Source organism: Phoca vitulina, unplaced genomic scaffold (assembly GCF_004348235.1).
Source record: "Phoca vitulina isolate PV1807 unplaced genomic scaffold, GSC_HSeal_1.0 scaffold3, whole genome shotgun sequence".
Taxonomy (NCBI): domain Eukaryota; kingdom Metazoa; phylum Chordata; class Mammalia; order Carnivora; family Phocidae; genus Phoca; species Phoca vitulina.
Window position 1 is genome coordinate 1,828,109 of NW_022589706.1, and position 12,798 is coordinate 1,840,906.

The 12,798-nt window shown below is 53.2% G+C and overlaps 1 protein-coding gene across 1 annotated transcript in view; it reads left to right on the forward strand.

Annotated features, from left to right (window-relative positions):
- The first annotated feature begins 6,637 nt into the window (after positions 1 to 6,637).
- OTOP1 (otopetrin 1) overlaps positions 6,638 to 12,798 on the forward strand; it is a 31,766-nt gene continuing 25,605 nt past the window's right edge. Inside the window, exon 1 of the mRNA XM_032397330.1 lies at positions 6,638 to 7,058. Coding sequence (XP_032253221.1) covers positions 6,638 to 7,058 — 421 coding nt within the window. The remainder of the gene's footprint in view (positions 7,059 to 12,798) is intronic.

The window sequence follows — 12,798 nt, forward strand, 5'->3', positions numbered from 1 at the left end:
AGTACAAACCTCCATGGATTCAGGGATGGTTGCTCACAGGCTACTAGTTTGGCTAGATGGTCAGTGACTTGGAAAGAAGAACCGGAAACTAGTGACAAGTTTTGGGGAATAATACATGGAAGGGCCTCTCAGCATGGATTCAGAGTGAAGCATGAGTCACACGAATGTGCACCCAAGGCATCCCCTACAGATGAGGGGGCAAAACAGTTCTGTGCGGGTCGATCAGCCTCTGCCTAGCCACCCAGTGTTTGCTCAACGGGCCCATGTACAAGGATCGTGGTGGAGGGAGGGATGGGGGCTGGGCCAGCGCTCAGCAATGCAGAAGCCCCTTCCCAAGGCTGACCTGGTGGTCACCGGTAGTGAGTGCAGACCCTGCGGTGATGATCTGAAAAGAGCATTCTGAACTTTGGTCACTTGCCCCTTCCCTTGAATCCGGAATCCGAATCAAGGCATGTACGTACAGAGGGGGTGTGTGGGAACCCAGCTGAGTCCAGCCTTTGGGTTCACTCAGGCACCAGAATGTGAATGAAACCTTCGGGGGTTCTAGCGCCGGCCATCGAGTCACCCCCAGCTGTTCTCGTCTTCCCTGCTAAGGGCCTGGACACTGCAGAGTGAGGAAAAAGCACCCCCCCCACCGTGTCCCCTGCAAATCCTGACCCCCAGATCCATGAGCACAACAAAAACCCCACTTAGGGTGGTTGATCAGGTTGTGATAGAACTTGCTGCCAACAGCAGAGGCCACCCCTGAGCTGCCTTTCCCTGGGGAGACCTGCCTGGTGGACGTTTGATTATATCGGATCCCTTCCATCATGGAGGGACTGGAGATTTGTCCTCCCTGGATAAGACACATACTCTGAAGATGAGTTTGTCTTTCCTTCCCGTGATGCTTCTGCTGGCATGTATATGGTCATGATCTTCCACACCACACTGCTCCCGATCCATGACCATGGACTTCACCCAGTGCCCAGTACTTAACATCCATTCAGAGCTCATTCTAGTGCTTCCCAAAGGATCTGCGTAGAAAAAAAATGACATTAGTGGGAAAAGTAGTTAAATCCAAATAAAGACTGTAGCTTAGCTAATACTTTTATATCAACATGAATTTCTTAGTTTTGACAAAGTTCCCACAGTATATGAGATATTAGGAGGAGGTGGGGGGAGCTGGGTGAAGGAAGGGTACACCAAAATGTCTACACTATCTTTGCAATTCTTCTGTAAATCTAACATTTCAAAAGGAAAAGTCAAGAAAATAGACCCAGGAGTGACCTTTCCCAAGTGAATGGTCACCATGCCATCATGCTGTGTGCCCTTTTGGGGAAGGCTCAGAGGAAGAGTCACAGGATATTTGTGGCAATGTGGCAGGGCTTTTCTCAAGGAGACCCAGCCCCCTCTTCATTCACGAACCCCAGGTCCGTGAACTGGCTTAGGTTTGGGACACCAAGTGACAGGTTTTGACTCTCTCTTGTAATGATTCAAGATAGATCTCTGGCTACCTTACCTGGAGATTTTCCAGTGATATAGATCAAATAATGCTTTAATAGGCTGCCTGTCATGGATTGAATTGTGCCCCCCACCCCCCAAAGATATGCTGAAGTCCTAACCCATGGTACCTGTGAATGTGACCCTCTTTGCCTATGTAATAACAATGTAAGTTAAGATGAGGTCATACTAGAGTAGGGTGGGCCCTTAATCCAATACGACCGGTGTCCTTATACAAAGAGGAGAGAGACAGACACAGAGGGAAGATGGCCATGTGACAATGACAGGGACAGGGATTCGATTATGCAGCTGGAAGCTAAGGGGTGCCAAGGATCAGGAACAGCCACCAGAGGCTAGAAGAGACAAGGAAAGATCCTCCCCTCGATCCCTTAGAGGGAGCGGGTCTCTGCTGACACCTTGATTTCCAACCTCGGGGCTCCAGAACTGTGAGATAATAAATTTCTGTGGTTTTAAGCCACCCAGCTGGTGGTACTTTGCTATAGCCACCCTAGGAGACTAATTAACACCACTCGCCTCTCTTACTCTTAGAAGTCCTGGGATTATATAGCCACCACCAGAGGTAACTGGGGGCAACATCTACTTGGCACTGGGTCCTGTGGCTCGTGCTGTCTGTGGCGGTTACTTAGGCACTCTGCCACCTGGCCTCTGCCTCTCTGGAATCCCATCATCCTCGCTGAAACTGGGGAGTCCATGTCTCGGGGGCAGTGTATCTCACCACCACCCGTATGGCACTGAACCGTCCCTGGAAAGCAGCTGCCTAGTCCTTCACTGAGATGAGCACAGGATCAGTGGAATGTGGGGGACAGTAACATGCTCTGAAGGAGGCCAAAGCCGGGGGCCTGGGTGCCACTGGAGCTCACCGTTTCTCACCACTGAGCTGGGGGCAGCTGTAAGTGATGGAGGGTCCTGTAGGGCTCAGACCTTTGAAAAGTTTACATCAGCGGAAGGCAGAAAGATGGGTAAATCTCAATCTTGAGTATTGTCTTGAGTAGAGAGTAGAGCGCACAGACTTCAATGTCTCTCTTCTGGGCCCAGAAACTTATATTTTGTTGCTTCTTTTTTTAAAGATTTTTATTTTATTTATGTGACAGGAGAGAGACAGAGCACAAGCAGGCAGAGCTGCCGGCAGAGGGAGAGGGAGAAGCAGGCTCCCCGGGAGCACGGAGCCCGATATGGGACCTGATCCCCGGGCCCTGCCATCATGACCTGAGCCGAAGGCAGACCCTTAACGGACTGAGCCACCCAGGCGCCCCATTTCATTGCTTATTAAAAGGAATCGAGGTAGCCCAGAAAAGGAAGCCCCACTTGATTTTCAGATGCGGAGTGCATGTTATTTTTCTCTGCGTTCTAAAGGAGTAGAGTAGCGCTAGCTGCGCTAACAGGTGAACTGTGTGATTATAGTGACTTAGCACAAAAGAAGCTGACTTCTCACAGGGAGGCCCCGCTTCAGCATCGAGACCCCACTTTGCCCCTCACTGGGGGGCTCAGGCTGACAGACGCCGCCATCTTTAGCACCGGGCTCCCAAGGGGGCTCTGGGTGCTGCTGTCATCACTTCTGCCTGCATTGCACTGACCAGAACCTAGTCCCCTGGCTCCACCTAGATGCCAGGGGCCCTGGGAATTAGAGTCCCTGGCTCGACAGCCACTTCCCAGTGACAATTCCACACCATGGAAGGGGAGCACTGGTATGATGGCCAGCTGGCTACCTCTCCCCCACAGCCTCGGCTCAGTGTCCCACACAGGGCAGGTGCTCAGTAAATAACAAAGTGTCTGAGGTACACTGTATTTGGCAGGCACATTCCAAAGTACTTCATAGGCATCAACCTATTTCGTCCTCATAGAAACCTGGAGAATGGTTACTGTGAAGAGCTCCATTTTACAGATGAGGAAATTGAGGCACAGCGAGGTTTAGTAACTGGTCCAGGGTCACAAGCAGGAAATGATGGAGCCAGGGATCAAACCTCGAAGCCTGGCTTTAGAACTCACCCCCCTACCCACTGCTTGAGACTGCCTTTCCCTACAAATCCACGCTGACTTGAACCGATTTATAAAAAAGAGAGAATGAATTGATGTGCATTGTAGAATTGAAAGAAAAGCAAAGGGGGATTTTATGGGAGCCTGGGGCATTCATGGAGTTCCTGCCATCTGCCAGGCACTAAGCTCTCCCTCCCTCTCTATCTTTCCCTCCCAGGGTCCCATGGCATTTGGCACAAACTATGGGCTTCAATTTGTTGTCCCCAGGCCCGGCCTCGTACCTGGCCCTTGGGAGGTACTCAGTACACATTTTCCAATGTATGATACAAACACAGGCTAGGTGCTAGAGAGCAGAATGGATCAGACATAGTTCTTGCCTTTAGGAAGCTCAGCATTGGAAAGACAGTTACCAATAGTCTATAGCGTGGGGGGTAAGGGGGATGGAGAGCTGGACAAGAGAGAAGGAATTAGAAGGAACAAGTCAGGTGTCTTAGGTCCTGGGGCTGCTATAACAAAGACCACCAACCGGCTGGCTTAAACAACACAGATGTATTGTCTCAAAATTCTCAAGACTAGAAGTTCAAGATCAAGACTTCTGTTCCAGGCCTGTCTCCTAGTATCTGGTGGTCTCTAGTGTTCCTTGGCTTGTAGATGGCTCTCTTTCTGTGTCTTCACATCGTCTCCCCTCTTAGAGGTGTCTGTCTTCCATTTCCCCTTTTTATAAGGACACAGTCGTATTGGATTAGAGCCCAGCCTAGTGACCTCAACTCGATCATTTCCAAGTAAGGTCACATTCACAGGTATTGGGGGCTAGGACTTCAATATCTTTTGGCGGGGGGACACATTCAACACATATTTATTGAGCACCTATGATGTGCTGGTCAGCACTGTTGCACATGCTGGAGATAAAGCTGTGGCCAAGATAGGCAATGTCCTTCTCGTAGAGCTTTTGTCATGGGAAGAAGACAGGCCACAGATGTATACACATTCCAGGTAATGAGCTAGGGAGGAAAATGAAGCAAGGCAAGGGGATAGAGCACAGTGGGGCAGGTGCAGCCCTGAGTCCCATAACCTGCTGGTCCGCTGAGACCCACACCTGCTTGCTCCTTCATGCAACATCCATCCATTTGCGCATTCATTAACTCTTTGGTTTATTTACTGAGCATCCACCTGGCTTGAATCTGGGGAAACCCAGCTGAAAGGCAGAGTCTTAAGGTGCCCTGCAGTTCACATTCATTTCTGTGGACAAGCTCCACCCACTCTCTGGAATGCCTGCCCTGCCCCACGTCGTCTGGGGGTTGCTACTCCTAGGTGTAAAGACCGGGTGCTGGGGCGGTGCTGCCATCTCTGGGAACTTCTCACCCTTCCTGGCAGAATCCAGGCTCATCCACCGCTCCCCTCTAGACACCCCTGCTCCCAGGAGCTGCTTGCTCAGTCACCCCTGCTGGGCTGTGTTTCCTAGAAGGCAGAGTCGAGTCTCACCTTTGATGCTCTCCAGCTTCCCAGTGCGTTCACAAGAAATACTTGTCTATTCAACACATCTCTGCTAGAATGTTGGGTCCTTGAGGACAGTCTTTCATAGCTGAAGCCCCAGCACTCAGAACAGAGCCTGGCAAAGGACTCAGCATTGGATAAATAAGTGTTGACCCCATAAATGAACGAATGAATTTCAAAAAATGAATGGAGGCAAGACAGGGCTCCCAGGTTGACTCTCTCCTGGCCCAGGGCTCCCCCCTCCATCCCTCACCCCCATCACAGTCAGGAACCTCTGGCAGTCAGAACCAGCATGTAACTTGCTGGATCCACTGCAAAATGAAAATGTGGGTCCCCTTGTTCAAAAATTAATGTCAAGGCAGCAAGAGAAGAGGGTTAAACCAAGGGGGAGAGGTGTCTCCTGGGTGAGGAACCCTCTGTTACTGCACAGGGGGCTCACCCAGGAGGCCTGCTGGCCTTCAGACTGCAGTCACACAAGCAGCTGCCTCCCGACTCCCTGCTCCCTCCTTGCTCTCTGCCCTTAGGAGGCTCTTTTGCAGAAACCTGGGGGGCCAGCTGGAATCTCCTCTTCAGCAGCATCTGAGCTGGACGCCCTGGCAGACACGTTCAGCTTCAGCTTGGACTTCAGACCGGCTGGGGGAGCGGTGCTGCTGAGGGAGAGGCTCTGGCGCCCACAGTTCCAGGGCGGGGCCTGGCAGCCCCCACTCCCAGCGGTGCTCGGTGCAGAAGAAGCTTCCCGTTCTCTCTGAAGAGGGACAGAGACGATCTCTTTTCTTGGGAAGTAGCCCCTGTCTTGTCCCCGTCTGGGCATTTCCTGGCAGACACAGGTACACCAGACGGACAAACATAGACACAAACAAAAAGACACCCCGTCCCCCTATTCATAGATCTAGGGACGAGCGCTGTGACACCTTTCCCTCCCCGCCCCAAGCAGACACACCCCAAAGACAGACGGCCAGACCCAGAGAGACCGGCACAGAGAAAACATACCGCCGAAATAGGCAGGGTGGAGGCCAGACAGACAGACAGACAGGACTCAGGCGCAGGGACACTTTCGGGCTCACCTAGACCTCCGCGGTCCGCGACTCAGCGGCTCTGCGACAGCCTGAGCAGTGCGGGCACCTGCTGACCGCCCGGCGCCCCGCTGGGCCGCAGCCACGCCCCCCGCGCCGACTCCCGCCGGCGGGCTCAGGGTGACCCCTCGCCCCTCACCGCCACCCCGGGAGCCGGCAGGAGGCACCTGTCGCCAAGAAGCTTCCGCGCAGCCGGGGGCGGGCGCGGGCAGCGGACGGGAGGGCTCGCGGACGTCGCGGGAGGGCTGGCCCGGGTCCCAGGCGTCAGGGGCGGGGAGCTGTCGGCGTGGGTCGCGGAGCGGGCGGGAGGGCTGCCCCGGGCTTTGCGGAGTCCGGGGAAGTGGGCAGTGCGCACGCCGGAGCGCAAGGAAGAAGCCGGGGTCGGCGCGGGCCAGCGGGGTGGGGGTCGGTGGTAAGCGGACCCGTGGGCACCGTGGGCACCTTGGCCGAGGGCACAGGGGCAGAAGCGGGACGGGCAGGCGTCGGACGGGATCGGGAGAGGGGCCCGCTTGGCAGAGAGCGTCAGGGCAAGGGAGGGGCAGGGGTCCGGGCCCGCAGCCACTCCCGGAACCAGACCCGGTGCGGGCCCCTCCACGATGCCCGAGGGCCAGGGGGCGCCCGCCTCTCCGCCGGCGGCTCGGAGCGCCCCGGGCAGGGTGCCGGCCGGACCCGCGGCCTGCCCATCGCCCCGCCTCCCGGCCGCGGGGTCCGCGGCGTGCGCGGCGTCCCCGGAGTCCCCGGCCCCTCGGCGGGGCGCCGTCCGCGCCAGCGTCCCGCAGAAGCTGGCCGAGGTGCTGAGCAGCCAGTACGGGCTGGTCGTGTTCGTGGCGGGGCTTCTGCTCCTGCTGGCCTGGGCCGTGCACGCCTCGGCGGTGGGCAAGAGCGACCTGCTCTGCTTCCTCACGGCGCTCATGCTGCTGCAGCTGCTCTGGATGCTGTGGTACGTGGGCCGCAGCGCCGCGCAGCGCCGCCTCATCCGCCCCAAGGACACGCACGCCGGCGCGCGCTGGCTCCGCGGTGAGTCCCCGGCCGCCGCCGCCGCACCAGCCTCCGTCTCCCCGACGGCGTTTCGGGCTCGCCCCTCCTCCCTTCCTTCTCTCGGTGCCTTTGTTGAGCCTGGTCTGTTGCAGTAGCCTGCTCTCTCTGCCCTCGGGCTCTTGGCACACATTCCATCCTAAGGGCTACAGCTCCACAAACCTGTTCGCATCTCCCCTTGGCTGCAAGTCCTGTCCTGCAGCGGTTCCACCGACCCCCACGACGGAGGCCACACTCCCTATCCTGGCCTTCCTGGCCTTCTAAGATCAGTCCCCAGAGGGCCTCTAGTTTTGTCCCCAACTTGGCCCTCGTTCTGTGCTCCAGTCTGAAAGGCTCTTAGTTCCCATCACAAGGTTTCCTATCTCCACGCCTTTGCATAGTCTGTTCCCTCTGGAAGTGCCTTCCCGTTGCCCTGCTTTCCAAGACAGGGCTCAGGCCTCATTCCCCCCCGCCCCCCAACCCGTGATGCTTTTCTGATTCCCCCTGCTCTCTGTGGTGCTGACCACACTCCTCCACCCCGCACCGTGCCCCCCGGGGTAGACACCGTTCTTGTTGATACTTTTGTCCACTCCCCCCCCCCTCCAGGGGAGCTCTGTGATGCTCCTCTCTCAGTCCTAGAGCCACCTGGGGTTTGGCCGTAGAGTAGATGCTTAGAGGACGCAAAAGCATGCAGTTGGGACCAATGGAGTCATGGCGGTGGAGGGTGGGGACTCCTTCCTACTCGCCACAGACTGAAACGTTGTCAAGATGGAAGGTTCCCCTCCTCCAGGAGCTTCCGCTCTTCAAAGGGAGACAGACATGGTGGAGTCAAGGGGAAGAGGGAGTCGGGAGTGCGCGGTGGAGGAAGCAGCTATCTCAGAGAGGTCCATCTCCCTCCGTGTGGACCAGACACATGGCACCTCTCTACCTGAATTCTCTTGAGGTCTGAATTTAACTGTCCCTTAGAGTGTAGCTTTCCTTGTCCTTGCATGACCTTGGGCACATGACTCAATCTCCCCACCCTCTGAGTTTCAGCGGAGAGAGACTGACTGCTGGCTGGGTGCAGGCTGGGTGCTCACCCACATCCCTTCAAAGGTCTGGCACGGGCCGTCTTCCCTACCCCGCCTGGCAGGACCTACTCCTCACCCCCACTGGCTACCATGTCTCTCTCTCTTGAGAGTGTTTCGCTCCTTGTCAACTCCCACCTTGTATCATGACTAGTTGGATAGGAGCCTGGTCATCCGGATGAGATTTTAGGCTTCTTAGGCTCAGGGACTGTGTCTGGTTCATCTTGCCTTTGGAAAAACTGGACACAACTCCAGGCTGGCCCAAATTCCTGTTCTGAAAATGGTTGTTTTAGGGAGGTTCATGGATGGCAGGGAATCCGGCACCGTATCAAACACCCACACAAACAAATAGGCATGAAATGTTTTGAAGATACTGATTTACACAGGCTAAAAAATATTATACACACAGGCTTTTGACCTACGCTTTCCTATAGTGGAAGGAACCCTTCTTTGTCCCTCCCTCACTTCCTTTCTCCTCCATCCTTCTTCCTCCCTCCTCCTCCATTCATTCCTTTCTCCCTCACTCCTCCCCATTCCCTTCTCCTTCAATCCTTGCCCCCTTCCATTCTCCACCCCTCCCTCCCCTGCTCTTCCTCTCTCTCTCCCTCCTCTCTCTCCCTCATTCCAGGAAGACTCCAAGCATTGGGATCTGAGTCAGTGGGTGAATGGTGGTGCCATTTCCCAAGATTAGGAAGACAGAAGGAGGAGCAGGGGTGGGGATGCAGAATCAAGTTTCCTCTCGTGGGCATGTTACTTTTGAGATGTCTATTGGACACCAAGTAGTGATGGAATGAATGTGGCAATAGAGAGAGAGCATATAGTAGGTGTTCAGTAAATGGTGGTGGTTTAAACAATCATGATAACATAACCATTCAAATGAGGTATGTGGATAATGGAAATAGTGCTGGCCCTGGAAGGTTTGGCTCCATGTTCCAGCTTGAGGACCTTCACCTTCAGAGTCCCTGTTCCCTCATCAGTAAAATGAGAACCCCGGTCACTTTTTAGGGAAGAGGTGGGAGCCGCATCAAGTGAACATAGTTTGCAAAGCACTATGATCCCTGTAAATGAGCTGCAGTTCATTGAAGAAGCCAGAGGCTAATTGTCCCGAGAGGAAAGAACGTTGGAGTGGCAAAGGCAGTGTTGTAGTCCCAGCCCCCGCCAGGGCTGAGGTTTTCCTGGAAGCATAGCCGGGAAGACAGGTTTGACTTAGCTCTGCCCTGGCTTCTGTGACAACCTTAGAAGTCTGGGGCTCTGATAAAGAGCCAGCCTGTGGAATTCGGGGCACCAACATTTTCCAGAGAAAGTTTTTGGGTCTTGGTATGGGCTGTGAGGCATTGCTTTGAGCAGAGAACATTCTGTTCCACCTACTGGGTATGAGAAAGTGGAAACTTCCTTTGGAACAAAAAATATTGCCCTATTAAAATTTTTAGTGGAAATGATGGATTATTAATTCAGCTCCTCTATTTGCTAAGTAAAGAGATTGATTTTTTTTTTTTTTTTCCTGGAAGGAGCAACAGCATCCTGGATATCTCGTGCCAGCCCAGTGGGTGCAGTGACATGCAAGCCCATTGCATAGCTGGTTCATCTGGTAAATTACCAGGGTCCTGTTTCTGGTCTGTTTCTAGTCCCTTAAAAGACTGCAGTGGGTTACGTGCCAGTGGTAGGATTTTGTTGTTACTACTGTTCTGTCTCAAGCCCAGGGAAGTGTTTTTAACACAAACTTATGGGAACAACGCCAATAAGAAAAATAGCTGTGTTTATTGAGTGACTTCGGGATGCACGTACGTTAGAAGCGTTGTCACAATTATTTGTCACAGTGATTCTTTTTTTTTTTAATGCTTGTGAATAATCATCCCCAGTTTACTCCTTTTATAAGATCAGATTTTTACAGAATACTTTTCTCTTAGAATGAGACATACCCATGTATATGATACATTACATCTCTGTCTAGCATCCCACCCATGGAAATGGGCTGCTCACAGCACTATGCTTATTGTCCCTTAAGGGACTGGAAGTAAAGGGGCAGAGGTGAGCTGCTTACATAAGACCAGCCTAGGGGTGATGGTTGTATGGGCTGTAGATATAAAGGTCCGGAACATGATGATGGGTTTGGGAAAGAGGCTGTCCCCACCTGTGAGGAAGTGAAGGTCGATAAAAGAGATGGGTCCACGTGTGTGTGTGTGTGTGTGTGTGTGTGTGTGTGTGTGTATGAAGAGGGCAGAGAGCAACAGAGGGGGACGAGGGAAGGGGCAAAGGCCGCAGGACATAAAGATGCAACAGTTTGGGCACTCAGGGGGCCCACAGTCTGGAAGTGCAGCCAGAACTCCCGAGAAACCACCAGGGATGATGCCAGGATCACAGAACCCTGGATGCTGTCAGGGGGCAGCACCTGGCGAGAGGCAGAGGAGGGACCTGTCGGGTGGGTCCCGGGGGATCCCAGCCCACCCTGCTGACTTTGCGGCAGGTGCAAGCTCATGAACATTGGTCTGGGCTTCACTTTGCTCTCCCTGCTCAGAATGCATGTTCACCTTAATTTCACAGCCTCATTCTTCTGCAGACATAGCGTCTCCCACACGCTCCTTGTTTCTCGGGGCTTCTGTCTCTGCCACAGGGATAGCAAGCCCCACATCAGTGTGTCCCAGACATTCTTCCTTCTTTTTTAAAATAGCTTTATTGAGATAAAGTCCACATGTTCTGCAATTTCACCCATTTGAAGTGCAGGAGTCAATTGTTTGTAGTATATTCATGGATAAATGCAACCACCCCCTCAGTCAGTTGGAGAACACTTTTACCATCTCAAAAAGAAACCCCGTCCCCTTTAGCTGTCATCTCCTAAAACTCTAACTCCCCGCTGACCCTCGGGAATCACTAGTCCACTTACTGTCTCTGGATTTGCCCAGTCCGGACATTTCCACTGGAGGGAATCATGTGATCTGTCATCTGTGTGACCGGCTTCTTTCACTCAGCAGGTTTCAATATCACATGTTTTCAACTTCACAGCGACTCTTGAGGTGGGTGTCATCACCCCCACTTACCAGACCGGGAAGCTGGGTTTCAGGAGGAGGGCTGAGCTCCCCATCACTGGAAATGTTTGGACAGGGTGAGAAAGAAGAGGGCTGAGCTCCTTGCTTCAGGGCAGATGGCATGGTATCAACAGGTGTCAGAGAAGGCAGAAGTCTGCTTCCTTTTTGCTTTCTGTCTTCTTCATCGAGCAGAAGGATCTTGGGAACTAGCAGAGAGCAACAGAGAAGAGAGCCAGGTGCACAGCATGGAAACTTTTGTGGTGATTGGGCAGAACTGTTGATCCGGTTTTGTTTGACAGCCTGGACAAAGCTCCCAGGACTGGCTGGGCTCTGGGGATGGCAGGACGATCAGGCATGGCCCTGCACGGAGGGATGCGGGGGCGGCTGAGGACGGTGTGGACAGCGAGGGGCAGCAGAGCATGATGGCCAAGAGCATGCCCCCACGCCGGGCAGGTAGCTCTATTTCTGCCTCTGTTTTCTGGTCTGTAAAATGGGGACGATGATACCACCGATCACATAGGGTTGTTAGGAGACACAGTGAGTGAGTACATATAAAATGCTTAGAAGCCCCTGGTGCATAGTAAGAGACATGTCTTATTATGAAATAAATGATTCAGCATTATGATGGGCAAGTGCAGGGGCAAGTGCAGGGGATAGGTGGGGGGGGTCCCCAGAGGAAGATCTTTTGTTTTCTTTGGAGTCCGGGGGAAAAAAAAACCTTAAATATCATTAAAAAATGCAAAAAGAATACACAGGATACACGAACTGCGCGTGAGAGTGACAGCCAGTGAAGTTCTGGAAGAGATCAACATTCAGGAGTTTTTAAGCAATTCCCTCGGGAAGGAGAGCAGCGATCCCCAAGACCCAGCCTGGGGTCACTGTGAGGGACTCTTGCCTAACTGCATGCTTTTTCTTACATATTTTTTGGGGTTGAGATTTTTTTTTTTGTCTAATAGAAAATATAAACACAATGCCAGGATTTCAGCATCAGTGAGATGATGGGGCTGCCCCAAACGCTGATGCTGGTTTGGCATTCGTTGGAAAGGAAGTTGTTCTGCATGTGGGGGTACCTTGCTCCCCTTTGAGCATCACACGGGCACCTGTAGAAGGAGGGCCCCAGGAGGAACGCAAGGGTGTTGAGTCCAGAGGAGAGAGGATGTACCAGGGTAGAAAATGAGGCAGCTTCACTCCCCTGAGCTCCAGGCCATCCTTTGGTTTCCAGAAAACAGAGTCACTTCTTTAGGGAAGCCTTTCCTGATCCTTTCAGACGGGTGTGGCTCCCAGGTTGTATGTTCTCAGAGCATCCTACATTTTCTTCTTAACCCTAATCAGGCAGGATATTGTGTTGTTCACTTCGTCGGTAACCAGACTGTGGGCTCTCGGAGGCAGAGCCTCTGTCTGAATGTGCCCCCCAATATATCCTTAGCCCCTGGCACAGTGCCTGACATGTAAAAAGTGGCAGCTGATATTTGCTGAATCATCAAAGGAATGGATGGGCGGATGGATGGATGGATGGATGGACGGACAGATGGGTGAGTGAATGATGACAGAATCTCCAGGGAAGAGAATGGCAGTTCCAGGAGGCTGACTGCAGTTCAGTGTAAGGAAGAACATTCTAATATAAGGTGTAGCTGGTGATGGAAAGGTGTGTTT